The sequence below is a fragment of the Paramormyrops kingsleyae genome, chromosome 13 (genome assembly GCF_048594095.1).
Source record: "Paramormyrops kingsleyae isolate MSU_618 chromosome 13, PKINGS_0.4, whole genome shotgun sequence".
NCBI lineage: Eukaryota > Metazoa > Chordata > Actinopteri > Osteoglossiformes > Mormyridae > Paramormyrops > Paramormyrops kingsleyae.
Genome location: NC_132809.1, coordinates 30,275,964 through 30,288,514, shown reverse-complemented (window position 1 = coordinate 30,288,514; position 12,551 = coordinate 30,275,964). Strand labels below are relative to the sequence as shown.

The window sequence follows — 12,551 nt, the reverse complement described above, 5'->3', positions numbered from 1 at the left end:
CGCAGGACAGCCGCACGAAACCGCGCCGGACCGGACGACAGCACGAGCTGCATAACGTGTTCCGGTGCCGCGTTTGAAGAGCGTCCAAATGAGCGCAGAGGCGGCCATGTTGGACACGGCCTCAACAGCAACTTTTCTCTAACTGTACTGCAAACATTTGTGCACAAGCGGGACCCACAAAGGTCACATGGCCAGTCCCTGTCAACATGGTCATTTGGAACAGCAGATGGACCAGAATCCTAAGCACACGCTAAACAGAGATTTACTGGGTCAGCTAGGTTTTACCTATGGCTAGCTAACCCTGCTCCTCCTCCTTTTGCTGCCCCCTCCAGCGGACATCACACACACCCCCCGCAATCATCCCCACTCCCCCGGGTCTCTCCAGATATTTACGGATGCACACGTGTATTAGGGCAGCCCCTCGGACGCCTCCAGGTCCTCACCAAGGCCCCATTTACCGAGGCTGGCGGCCCCAAAACTGCTTTACCCGACGCAAGGTCTAAAGAACAGCACCCTGACATTTGCGCCATATGTGCCGCTTGGGGAGCAGTGCATCTGTGGGAGAATATTCCGGTTTCCTGTACAGGACCTGCCGCTTTATTACTGCCCGGGAATGTGTATATGAGGAGACCATAAAAAAATATCATGCAAATACAGAAAACAGGTGATATGGGGGGAAAAAATACTCAGAAATGTGCTAGATAGGAAAATAAAAATTCCAAACAGGATGTACAGCAGGGGCCACACATTTGTTTTCAACCTCAAAAAAAATAAATTAATAAATAAATCAGTGTCAAATCGATCATGTTGACAGGAAGATATCGAGGGGAAAACGCAAGGGTACAGAAAGGCCATACTATACCCTTTATCGGGCACAAAATGAAAGGATGGCCCAATTTCCACGCTAATTGTTTACATATTTTAAAAAATCGAATTGCAACAATGACAGAATCTGTTTAGTTGACTAGTCTACGCGATAATATTAAAAAGCCGTGTTTTCTTGCCATGCTGGAATTTTAGATGCAGGAGTAATTTGTCCCATCAGCTCAACTATCAGGGATTAAAAAAAAAAGCCAGAGCGATATAATTATAAACAGCAGTACAATTTAGTGGGGAATGAGGCGGCGAGAGCGAGGTGAAGTGCAACTGATATCATTAGATTCACTCAACCAGCCTCAAGTTTTTTCCCCCCCACCAATGCTGCTGTCAAGTTAAAAGGTCCAGATCTGTTTGACCGACTATAAACCCTGCACTCCTTCCATTCGCGTACCGCCTGCATTAATTTCCCGCAATTAAGTCCTAATAACCAGCACCCTCGCATTAAACACGGGGGGGGGGGGTATGAAGCAGCAACACCCCTGCCCCCTTTCCAAACGCCATTACAAACACACAAAAAACATTAATTGGGAGGCTAAATATTTTCATAATCGCTCCTGACCGGTGTTTTGCAAATGACCGTATCGTCACATACCCCTTCAACAACTCGAAATTAAATTAATACTGCAAACGCTTTAAGCCTAATTATTTTTTATTCCCAAACGCTCATTGTGAGGAGCTGGCTTTCCTAAATTAAAATAAAAAAGGAGAAGAATTTTAAAAGGCGAATGTGCCGGGTGATAATATGAACTGGGGGACACTTTTGTATTCAGTTAGCGGGCTGAAATAGCTGGAGTGTAAAGACAGACGCTGTCCCCGGTGCGCCAGGCGCCCGGCTGCTCGGCCGTAATTTCCGAGCGCGTCAGAAAGGTGTCGGGCAGAGATAGTGGCGGCGGAGCGCGTCTCTGTCACACACCGCATTCAGCACCTTTATTTCCGGCAGAGCCGTCAGCCCTGACTTACAGGTCAATTTCACCAGGAAGGAAAGGACAGCGGTGCTTGGGAGGTTTTTTTTTTTTGGGGGGGGGGGGGGGGGGGGGCTTCATTGCTTCATTCCTTTGACCAATTCGCTCCCAATTCTCACACAAACGTTTCTGACGTTTTGCCAATTAGTGATAGCTGTCTTGCTTGCATTGAATATGAATGACAGAAGGAGGACATTACTGGTAAGGCTTGTTAAAAAAAAAAAACAAAAAAAAACAATAATAATTGTAGTACGTGTCCGCGAAGATGGTGACACCGAACCGCTACGGTGTGTAAGCGATACAAACTCAACTCATTTAAACACCGGCACCTTTTTCATAAACGTGAACGCCTTAAGCTGCGTTTGCATTCAGCAATAACACCTTCTGTAAAAGGGGTGTTTATCCAAACTTAAAAAACTGGAGTGAATGCATTGCAATGTATACTGTACACATGACCCTCCAATACAGTTTCATAAGCCTGGTGCAAATCAGAACAAAAAACGGGGTCGTTACTGGAGTCTCTAAATACTGGAGCACATGGCTGCCTAACGCCCATCTGCTTTTGGCGGAGGCGAAGGTGCCAAATGTCCCTTTCGCCTAACAGAAACGTATGCCATTGCGTGCATCCTACGAGTGGGACTTGGGGGGCCATAGCACTGGGTTGCAGTGGGGGCTTAGGGGGCGGTTAGACAATCAAATCACGTCCAGGGCTTCTCACCCACCATTGTTTGACCTCCTTGTACGATTCGGGTGAGACGGCGATAGAGAAGCGCGTGCGAAAGGGACGTGTGTCCGGCACGACCCGCTACTTCGACTGCGTGATAAAGAGCATCTGACAGCCATGATCTCCAAAGCCCAGTGCCATTTGGCTTTCTTCGCGCTATGATGTAAACACTTACGTCTACAAAAAAAACGACACTTTACAAAACAGTAATCAATTACTGCAAAACATTTAAATATCCACACACCAGTTCCCAGTGCCGCCCAGTTTGACTTATGGATATTCTGAGTGTTAACCGACAGTTATACGCCTAAGGAAAAAGTCTTAATACCACAAACCGGTAAACTAATATTAAATCATTGCCACGTTAAAAGTGTCACACATATACAGTCACGTAAAGACACACAATTAATAATAAAAAGTTACAGCTCTTATTAAAACTCCTTTCCAAAAAAAAATCCACATTGTGTCGATTTTTATCAAACCAGAAGTTTAGAAATACTACATCATATAATAGTTACCGTTTTCGCCATACAACAATTATAATATCCCGAGAGCGATCAGTTTGTAAAATAAAAAGCAGGGCTTGCGCTTCACACTACTTTTGAACTTCTCACCACCCACAAAGCTGGGGGAAGTGCCCAAACAAAAAGTACAACACAGACAGAAGATATTAAATCTTTGAATTTCACAGTACCCGCCAAATTTAGCCATGAAATCTTATTGGTCATGCTGCAGTCCATCTTTTCCCCCTTCTCTTCATTACAGAAATACTTACCTTTAACGGAGCGCGGTTTGGCCTGTTTTCTCCTAGACATCTCCGTCTTAATGCGGTATCTTTTTTTTCCTCTTCGCCGATCTATTGCCTTTACCAGTATACAAACATATAGAGGGGTTGATTGACTTGATCTTTTTCCCCCTCTACTTCTTTGCCTGTTGCAATGCGGCAACTTCAGTCTCTAGTAGCTGGAGGAGTGTGGCAGCACTGGAAATAAAGCGGAAGCCAGTTTAAAACAAAGACAGAAAGCTTTATTCCTGGATCTGCTCCCCCTTTCCTCTCTAAGTGCAACTTCTTCGGCTCAACCTGTAGATCTGTCCGGATAACTTGGCGATTGCTTAGCCGGCCGCCCGGCGGTCCTTTTGTTCGGCGCAGAAAGCGCTCGCTTGCGGTGCAGCGGCTTCAAACCGGTGCGCGCAGTCCGACTTGCAAGTTGCGTCGCGGGGGCCAGAATTTTACAGCGGTACCGTAACACCTGATTGTCCGTGGGAAAAGGTGCCAGCGCGTCTCGGTGATCTGATTACCTTAATTGAGCAATTATATAATTTTGATTAAAGGAGCTTGGCGTTGTTTTCTCTCTCTCTCCTCCTGTCGTCGCCCGTCGTGCCTGCTCCGCGGTGCAGTTATAGTAAATACTGCGATATATATTTTTGCCCTGGTCCTACTTGCATCGAGCCATCTCGCACCTCCGTTATTTTACAGGCTGCGATATGGACATCGCTGTCTCAGCCAGCATTCTCACCCGCGGGGATTGTATTTAGGATTTTTTTCTCCGCTTTATTTTAAATTCCTCAAAAACAGAAATGTTTGCGGTCGCTAGCCTCTCTCTCCCTTTTTCTTTGTCCTGACTCTGGTCTTCCCTCCGCCTCCCGATCCGACTGCTGGCGCGGCTGCAGTGCAGACACACATAATAAAGCCAGGCTTGGCTGGAAATGTAGCCGAGTCCCAGCAGGAGGATGTGAGAGTAGGGTCCCGGCGGGGGAGCGCTGTGATCCCGCAGGGAGCTCCGCACAGCCTGGGTTGAGCAGACAGAGAGAGCCAACAGCACCAAACCATGGTCAGCCATGGAAACTACAGCTTAACTTGGAGCGCAGATCGGGGCCAAAACACGGAGCTTCGAGGAACTCGGCGGCGAGCGGGATAAAAAGACGGACTGGATTCGCCTTTCGCTCCTTCCCTACTTACTTTCCCCACTCGCTCACTGCTCTGTCACTATTCGCCTTGTTCTCACACTAGGAGGGACGAAAGCAAACTGACACAATTTTATAAAATTGTATATTTAAGGAGGAGATTTTTTTGTTCTCAGTACATTCCGTTTGCTATTATTTCCCTCTTACGGATGTTTATGTGCATAGTAATTACTGAAATTATTTAAAAGTGATTTACTTCAGTGTTTAAGCTTATCACATTAAGAAATAATTTTAAATAAAGTTACGCATGCGGTTGAGAAAAAAACCCCATTTGTTATGCAGATTGCGGTTCCAGTCTAGCCGGAGGATTATACCTTTATTTGCACAATTTCAGTGCAGGCTTTTGGTTCACCGGAGAGCCAAGCGGCGTTCCCAGTGCATGTGAGGGAAGCGCAGTCTATATTCCCGGTGAAATACAGCAGAAGTGCGCCTGTATTTTTTCGCTGCTCTGCTCGCTGCTCTCGGGGGCAATACGCCCTGCATTTGAGGCTTGGGGATTACTGATAAAGTTTGACATTTTTATAACTTAAAATGTAACAGTACACGCTTGCATTTTATCCAAACGCATTTTGCTGCCCGCACGTCAGTTCAATAGAGTGTTTATCATGTAAAATGTAACCAAATAGTATATATATATTTTACCTGCTCTTGTTTTATGTGTGGTGATCTGTCTACTGAATCACGAAGTCGTTTTCTTTTTTAACCGATGGATCGTCTTTTATCCATCCGCAAATTACCTCTAAAAAACACCCGTGTACGTGTACGTTACACATGTCCGTTTGTTAAGCACCAGCCCGGCGCGGAAAAAGGGGAAACGTCTCCCCCGCACAATGCGGACGCTCTATAGGACACGCCGGCTTTGTTCTGGCCGGCCGTTGTCATGGATAACTTGGTGGGCTCCCCGTGCTGATGGGATCGGCGGGGTGTCCCGCAGATTGAGCTTCGCCCCCCCGTGGAGAGACAGAGCGGCCTTTAAAATGGACTCCCCGCTGGCGAGGGGGCCCCTCTTGGCTCGTCTGAACTCCGGGCCTGAAATGACCGCGCGCCTGGAGACCTTTTAAAGCGCTTCTTCTGGCGCCCCAGAGAGAAGCTGCTGGCATGCAGAAGCGAAAGCTCTCAATGGTAGCCCCCTTTCTCAGATAGATAAAAGGGGTAAATAACCCACATTACAACCTCATCAAGGGTCAAGGACAGACGAGATTTGAATAGCTTAAAAAGTTGCATTGTTAAATCACATAGCAAGCAATTACACCCTCTGTCATTTTTGTGCGCTTTTGCTTTTGTCGGGCCTAGGCCTGGCTACCTAACGTGTGGGTGAAATTCAAGTGGTCTCTTGTTATTCCCTCGAAAATGTCCAAGCTGCTTGTGCGGTGGGCATCTTGTCTTAAGGGCAGACATGTGCTGTGACTAGCCGGTCTGCGGCTGAAAGGGCTGATTCGCGACCCAGGCGAGAGCTTTGCCGGAACAAAATGGGGCACTCGCGTTCGGGGGTGGGGGGGGGCAAAGGAGCCGAATGGCGGTAAATTCCCGTGGTGAATCCAACCCATCGAAATTAAGGAGCGACACATAGACTGTCTGGGGGAGAATACGGACGCCCGTTCGGAAACAAAGAACGCCGGCGCTCTCTAAACGTCGCGATTTCCACGTTTGCCCCTTTGTCACACACATCTTTAACATGTTTAAGTCCGATTATCTGAGGCAATGGCGCACACGGTTCCTGAACGCCTCCTTACACACTCCCCGCATTACGCTGTGACAAAGCAGGCAAGTTCATGTTAAATTTATGTTGCCTGCAGCAGAGTCTCTGTGTTCTGTTCTGTTTAGCTGAACTCTTGCCAGGTCCACAAGGTCCCCCCTCCACAGACGATGTTACATCTCATTGGTTTTGCCCTAGATAAGCTATTTTTATAGGAAATAATTAGACATAACTGATTTAAATACTGCAAAGCTGACACTGTTTTTTTTCCCCCGTCTCGTTAACAATGTGTGTGCATAATGTGTGGAAAGAGGAAACTTGTGGATCTGTTTGGCCTTAAGTCCCACTTGAGTGAATAAACACACATATACATTAAAAAAAATGCACATGCGAATTCCTCTTTCTTGATATGCAGCCAAATTGTTTTCATATTCTGTTTGGGTGTACACTGTCGGTGCATTGCTTTTTGTTTATACAGTGATATCACAAAGAGAGTGGGCAACAGGAAGTTTACATGCATGGTGACCTTTCACACATTTAGAACGTTCATTCGGAACCGGTCCTGATTCTGACCTATTTATACAGCTGGATCTTTTGGGGTAACCAACCGGTTTAAGTAGCTTGGAGTGACACATTAAGCTCCTGTGGGATTTGAACTCACATCCCTTCAGTTGGGTCTGTTTCCTGAAGTGCTATCATACCAAATGCACATGCCACTGCAGCAGATGCACCGAAACCCAGCGCCGGCCCCCGTCTGGCAGAGAAGCGGTCGGCCGCCTGGACACTCCCGGCATCCAGGACGTCGTGTGGGGATCTTTGGCCCCCTTTATAATCTCAGGAGCAAGCGCACTCCTCTTTCTGCTGTGGTGAGGGGGAGCAAAGGCACGAGAAGGAAACGCGGCCGCAGGAAAAGGAGCGAAGCCGCCGCAACCGCAACGCTTTCTGATGAACCGCAACAATGCGCCGACTCCCACCGCATTAACTCTCTGCAGGGAACGTCTCCTAATTTCCTCCATCCATAATAAAAAAAAAGAGTTACATTAAATAGTGCCATTAGTGCCAGCAATTTGTTTTATTCTCCACAGAAAGAGGAATGTTATCTGTGGCGGACAAACTTAACCTAATTAAAACTCATTGTGTGTCGGGAGGCTTTTCCGCAACTCAGACAGATGCAGGCGACGCGCGCAGGAATGTCCGGGTCGGCCAGAAGCAGCACTGCATGAGGATGGGGGTGGGGGGTGGTGGGGAGACCGGGGGTTGGGGGGGATGAGTGAGCGACAATGCTAAGGGATGGTGGAGGAGGAGAACGGCAGCACAGGAGCGAGTAAACAAACAAACTCAAGGAGGTGCTGTTCTATCTTCCCCCAAAAGCAGATGGGTGTGTACCTCTCCCCACCCTCAGGAGACAGCGAGGGTTTCCTCACATTCACTAGTGTTTCACTTTCATTTTTATCCACATGGTCACGAGTACTACGCCAGCTGAGCGCACTGGGAGGGTATGGCACGCGTGCACAGGAACCAGGACACGCACTACTGCAAACTCCAACACGTGCATCCGTTTCCCATGATGCACCTCTGCACATCACCCGCCGGAATGCCCACCACGCCCTCGCGTAGACATCACCGCCCGCGCTGAGCGTGTCGCCGCACAAACACAAAGCCGCACTTCGCCCCTAACCCATCCTCCTCATACCGCCATCCTCGCGTGTTAATTGTTGTGATAACACCTTCCTGGAACGGGGGCCCTCGTTCAGCACGTTCAGCTGCTACAGTCGCAATTTGTCAGTGAACGAGAATCGATAGGGGGCCAGAGGTGGAGGATTCTAATGAAGATATCTCTCACTTCATTGCGGAAGGCCTGGGTGGGACAAAGGAGCGTCTGCATGTACTGTAGGGGGGCACCTGTTAATGAACAGAGGGGGCATTCAGAGTCGCGAGGTCGTGCTGATATGTATGCTGCGCACAAAAGGTTATTTTCCAAAGCTGGGCTTCTAGAAGAGACAGAGATATGGTGAGCGATCCATCCATCCATCCATCCATCCACACATCCATCCATCTGTGTGTGTACGCATTGGGGTGTCTGCTTCGGCTCTGAATGTGTCTGTTTTTGTGCAGTTGTTGTTTTTTTCCCCTTCCACTACAAAAGCTCAAATCAACACTTCACAGCTGGGGAAATGAAGCGGAAACTACCCTTCATTACTCTGAGGCTTGATGAATTCTTCACAGCTGCAGACCAGAGTCTGTGATCAGGAGCCGAGGAGATAAACAGCTGGAAGACAAGCGTTTGCCCCCCGCGGCTGCTCACACCCGACTACACAGACACCTGCCCTGAGCACCCCCACCCCCCCATCCCTGTCCCCACGGACTCCATGACCAGAGTGCCAGCCTGATACCCTCACTCCACCCTGCGCAGACCCACACGGAACCCCACACCCTCACTCCACCCTGCGCAGACCCACACGGAACCCCACACCCTCACAATTCCTAATAAATTTGTCTGTTGTTCATAATCTTTTTGTTTTACTTTATTGGGAGATATTTTCTCAGTTTTACTATGAAGAGTAGAGATTACAATGGTATACTTAAATTGAATTTCAGAAGTTTGTCTTTCAAGTTATATTCTGAAAGACTGAAAGACAATATCATAGACGTTCATGTCAAATTCACAATATATAGGCAACAGGATTCAAAAAACATTGATTCAGCAGTTCAACAGAACTGATTCAAATGCAAGAAAATCATATTATCAAATTATTTCTGATGAATTTCATTAGCATTAATTGCAAGAGTGACTTTTTAAAGATAAACTTGTGTTTTTCTTCGGATTAATAGGAGCAGGAGTTTAGGTTTAATTTTAAATGATACTGTTACAAAAATTACTTGAAGATCTATACTGTCATCTGGTGGTCAAGCTTTGCAACAGCACCCATATTCAGCTCTTGGCTTTATTTTGACTTGAGGTCTCAATCCAAAGGTTGTTTCCTCTGTCCGGTCCTGGGCGTGAGCAGCGGATGTGCCAGCGAGGCAAAGCAGCTAATTCTAGCGAAACACCAGAGGCAGCAAAATAGCAACCTACAGCTCATTAACATAGTCCAGGTGCCTAGCAAAGACCTCCCACCGCATACTGACATTCCTTAAGTGGGAACTGAAGGACATAGACCTCTAATCATGTGCCAAAGCAAACAAGGTGCACACTGTACAGTAATAAGAAGTTTAATAGCATTTTAATGTGCATTTTACTAGCAGTACAAGAGGACAGCTAAAGAAAACAAAATAATCCCAGCAGATAAAGATTGAAAATTGGCCCAGGTTAGATATAATGAATCAGAATGTTTTATTCTGATACCAAATAAAAACATTAAAATGTTTCTGAGATACGGCTAAGGCGAACCGCCTGGCTTGATGACTGGGGGCCTCACTTTCATTTCCATGCCGTTGATTGTGGGATTTCACTACTGGTTTTGCACCTAGTTTAGTGGTGTTTGTAGGTTTTTTTTTTCTTTTTAAATTGAGGCTGAAATGGACCAATATTATGAAAACTATTGAAATGTTGAATTTAATTTCAGTGCAGATTTTGATGATTTTTGAAAGAAATAGTGACCAGGCATAGTTTGGCAAAAGGAGTAAAAAATATCCTTTGTTTTTGAGAAAAAATATTTACATGTGACATGAGACATTGAATCGGAAGTGTTTTTGGGGCAGTAATGACAGTTCTCCATATGTACAGCCTGGCACTTGTCCGACAGTGACATCCAGTGAGAAGCACAGCTCACCCATTCACCGACGCCACGACATGTCCAGCTGAAATGCACACTGGAGCCGCACGTGGATCACTGTGCCCTGCTGAATGGCCTTCCACTCCCAGCCACAAGAGGCTCCCTCTCACAGAACCAACTGCATGGGAACAGAGCATCACAAGCATCACCCTCATTGTGACGTTGAAGAAGCTTCACAAGCATCTCACTCCTTCTGCTTAGGCCTTTGTGCTTGTGATCGGAAGGTTGCTGGTTCAAATCCCATGGTTGGCAAAATAGTTACATCACCACTGGGCCCTTTAGCAAGGCCCGTGACCCTGAAAAAGGTAAATGGATGACCCTGCGTTCTAACCCAAGGTATATATTTCAAAGCACAGCATGAAGATGTATGTGACAACTAAAGAATTCCTATGTACCCATGGAAATGAAAAATAAAGTATCATGTCATTAAAAATGTTGACATTTGATAGTATGGTCATAAATTGTCGCACTCCCAGCCGGTGTGGGGACGTCGCTCAGGGTGGGCCTTGTTCTGTGGGTTCTTCAGAGGGTGGGGGTGCGATGCGGTCTGTGAGCTCAGAAGGGGTGGCGTGGCAGAGCCAAGCTGTGAAGGCAGGTGGGTGGGCCACACGGGGGTCCGTGACGCCCCCACACACAGACAGGAGAGGCAGCGGCTCGGATTTAGAAAACCAGCCTAAACCACAACACAACCTCCATCACAAACACAGACGTGAGGGTGACGACTGCTGGTTTTAATGAACAGATTACATGCCTTCACTGCCCATGCTTCCAGCACACGCGATTTTAAAGGAATTACAAAGAAAATATTTCTTAATCTAATAAACAGGCTCCAGCTTAAATGAAAGCAAACATCAAAGCGGAGTCAGAATGATCCGGAAGGCCAGCAGGGAGCTGTCAGGCCCTGGCTTATTCTTGGTGGGGGGCTGGAAGGTGTGGACAGGAGGGGTGGGGGTCTCCCCAGGCCATCATCACAGACCTTCCCACCGGCCTCGATGGCCTGTAGGTAAAGCCCCCTCCCAGAGCAGCGGTCCCAGTTTTGGCTGGTGTCTGTTTCACCGAAGTCACCCTGCATTTCAGGTGCAAATCAGCCGCTAATTGAGATTTCTTCTAGAAGCAGCTGGACCCCATGCCCTCCAAGAATGAAGTCACCCTTGATGCCCACCCAGAGGGTGTCCGATGTGATTGGGGACGTGACCGTGCACTGAATGCAGACCCGAGTTCCTCTCACTGAGCGAGCTTCTCCTTTATTCACAATAAGGCAGCCCTATGAATAGATATTTTTACACCGTCATGATTAGCCATCACACACCTGCTTGTTGGTAATTACAGAGCAGATCTCACCACAGCCGCGACAGACATGTAACCACCATCATCATCATCATCATCACCACGGTAACAGATGGCGACCTTGGCGAGGGCAGGGCCATCACCTTGGAGCTGGGCCTGCCGGCAGGACGTGGCCCCTCGGCCATGAGGAGAGCAGGTGGCAGGTGCCCGCTGGACGGGCGAGCTTCTACCCCCACCGCTGGGTTAGGCCATCCGCCATACCGTCACATCCTCCTTCTCCTCCCTCACCTAACAGGACCTAAACTCCGCCGCCACACACTCCATGGCCTGTTCCCTCAGCATGTGCCAGTGAACCGTGGGTGTTGGAGATCAACATGGCATTTTAGACACTCTGAAGACTGCAGACTGCTGTACCTGGGCACCATGGTAACGGTGTACACAGATCAGTGTTGACCACTTATCATTACTAACCCTAATCCTAACCCTAATCCTATCCCTAAACCTAACCCAAAACATAAACCTAACCCTATCCCATGGAACTACCCATTCATGGTACACTCCCATTCTTACATGGTAAAAAAAAAAGCGTAGGTCAGCGATTTGGAAGTGGAAAACTGCTACAGCGTTAACAAACATACAAAACAGTGCAAAATTTCTTATTGCTGAGCTGGAGAATTTATTTATGAATTTATGCACATCACAAAAATTTTACTCTGTCAACTACTGCCATTGGTATACAATTAGTACAAAATGTAAGGCCTGAGATGGAGGATTTCTAACAAGAAAGTTTCATTTTACTTATTTATTTTTGGTTGTGAAACTGTCACAATACAAATTTCTGATTTTTACCACCTGACAGAATAAAGAATGATATCTGCTCGCATCAATAAGTGATATTATTCATAAGACAAATAAGACAACAGGCCACCTCCCACCAAAACAGACAGTAGGAAAAGCGTAATCAACTTAATGTGTTGTGCCATTATTTAAAATATTCTTACTGTGACAGGATTAGGCTTCATGGCAGTTTGTAAGGTGGACATTCTTAACCTGGGGACTACCTGCACACTGCCGCAGGATCTCAGCTGCAGCACCTGCTCAAGGTCAACAGGGTCAACGAAAAGTCAATGGATGTTCTTTCTAATCCTTTTCCCCTAAACTGGTATATTTATTGGAGACTCTAGGGCTGATGGGGTGAATGGGTGAGATCAGAGTCGTGTTGGTCTGCTGAGTGAGAATACATAAAGGAAAGCCATCATTGC

The 12,551-nt window shown here is 47.1% G+C and overlaps 1 protein-coding gene across 3 annotated transcripts in view; it reads right to left on the bottom strand.

Annotated features, from left to right (window-relative positions):
- The window catches only part of znf423 (zinc finger protein 423), a 101,440-nt gene extending 96,989 nt beyond the window's left edge, over positions 1 to 4,451 (bottom strand). For 2 of the 3 annotated variants that reach the window (XM_023827308.2, XM_023827310.2), the window contains exon 1: positions 3,341 to 4,451. In XM_023827308.2, coding sequence (XP_023683076.1) covers positions 3,341 to 3,380 — 40 coding nt within the window. In that variant the 5' untranslated portion in view covers positions 3,381 to 4,451. The remainder of the gene's footprint in view (positions 1 to 3,340) is intronic. The other variant, XM_023827311.2, reaches the window with a different exon arrangement.
- Between the last annotated feature and the right edge of the window lie 8,100 nt (positions 4,452 to 12,551).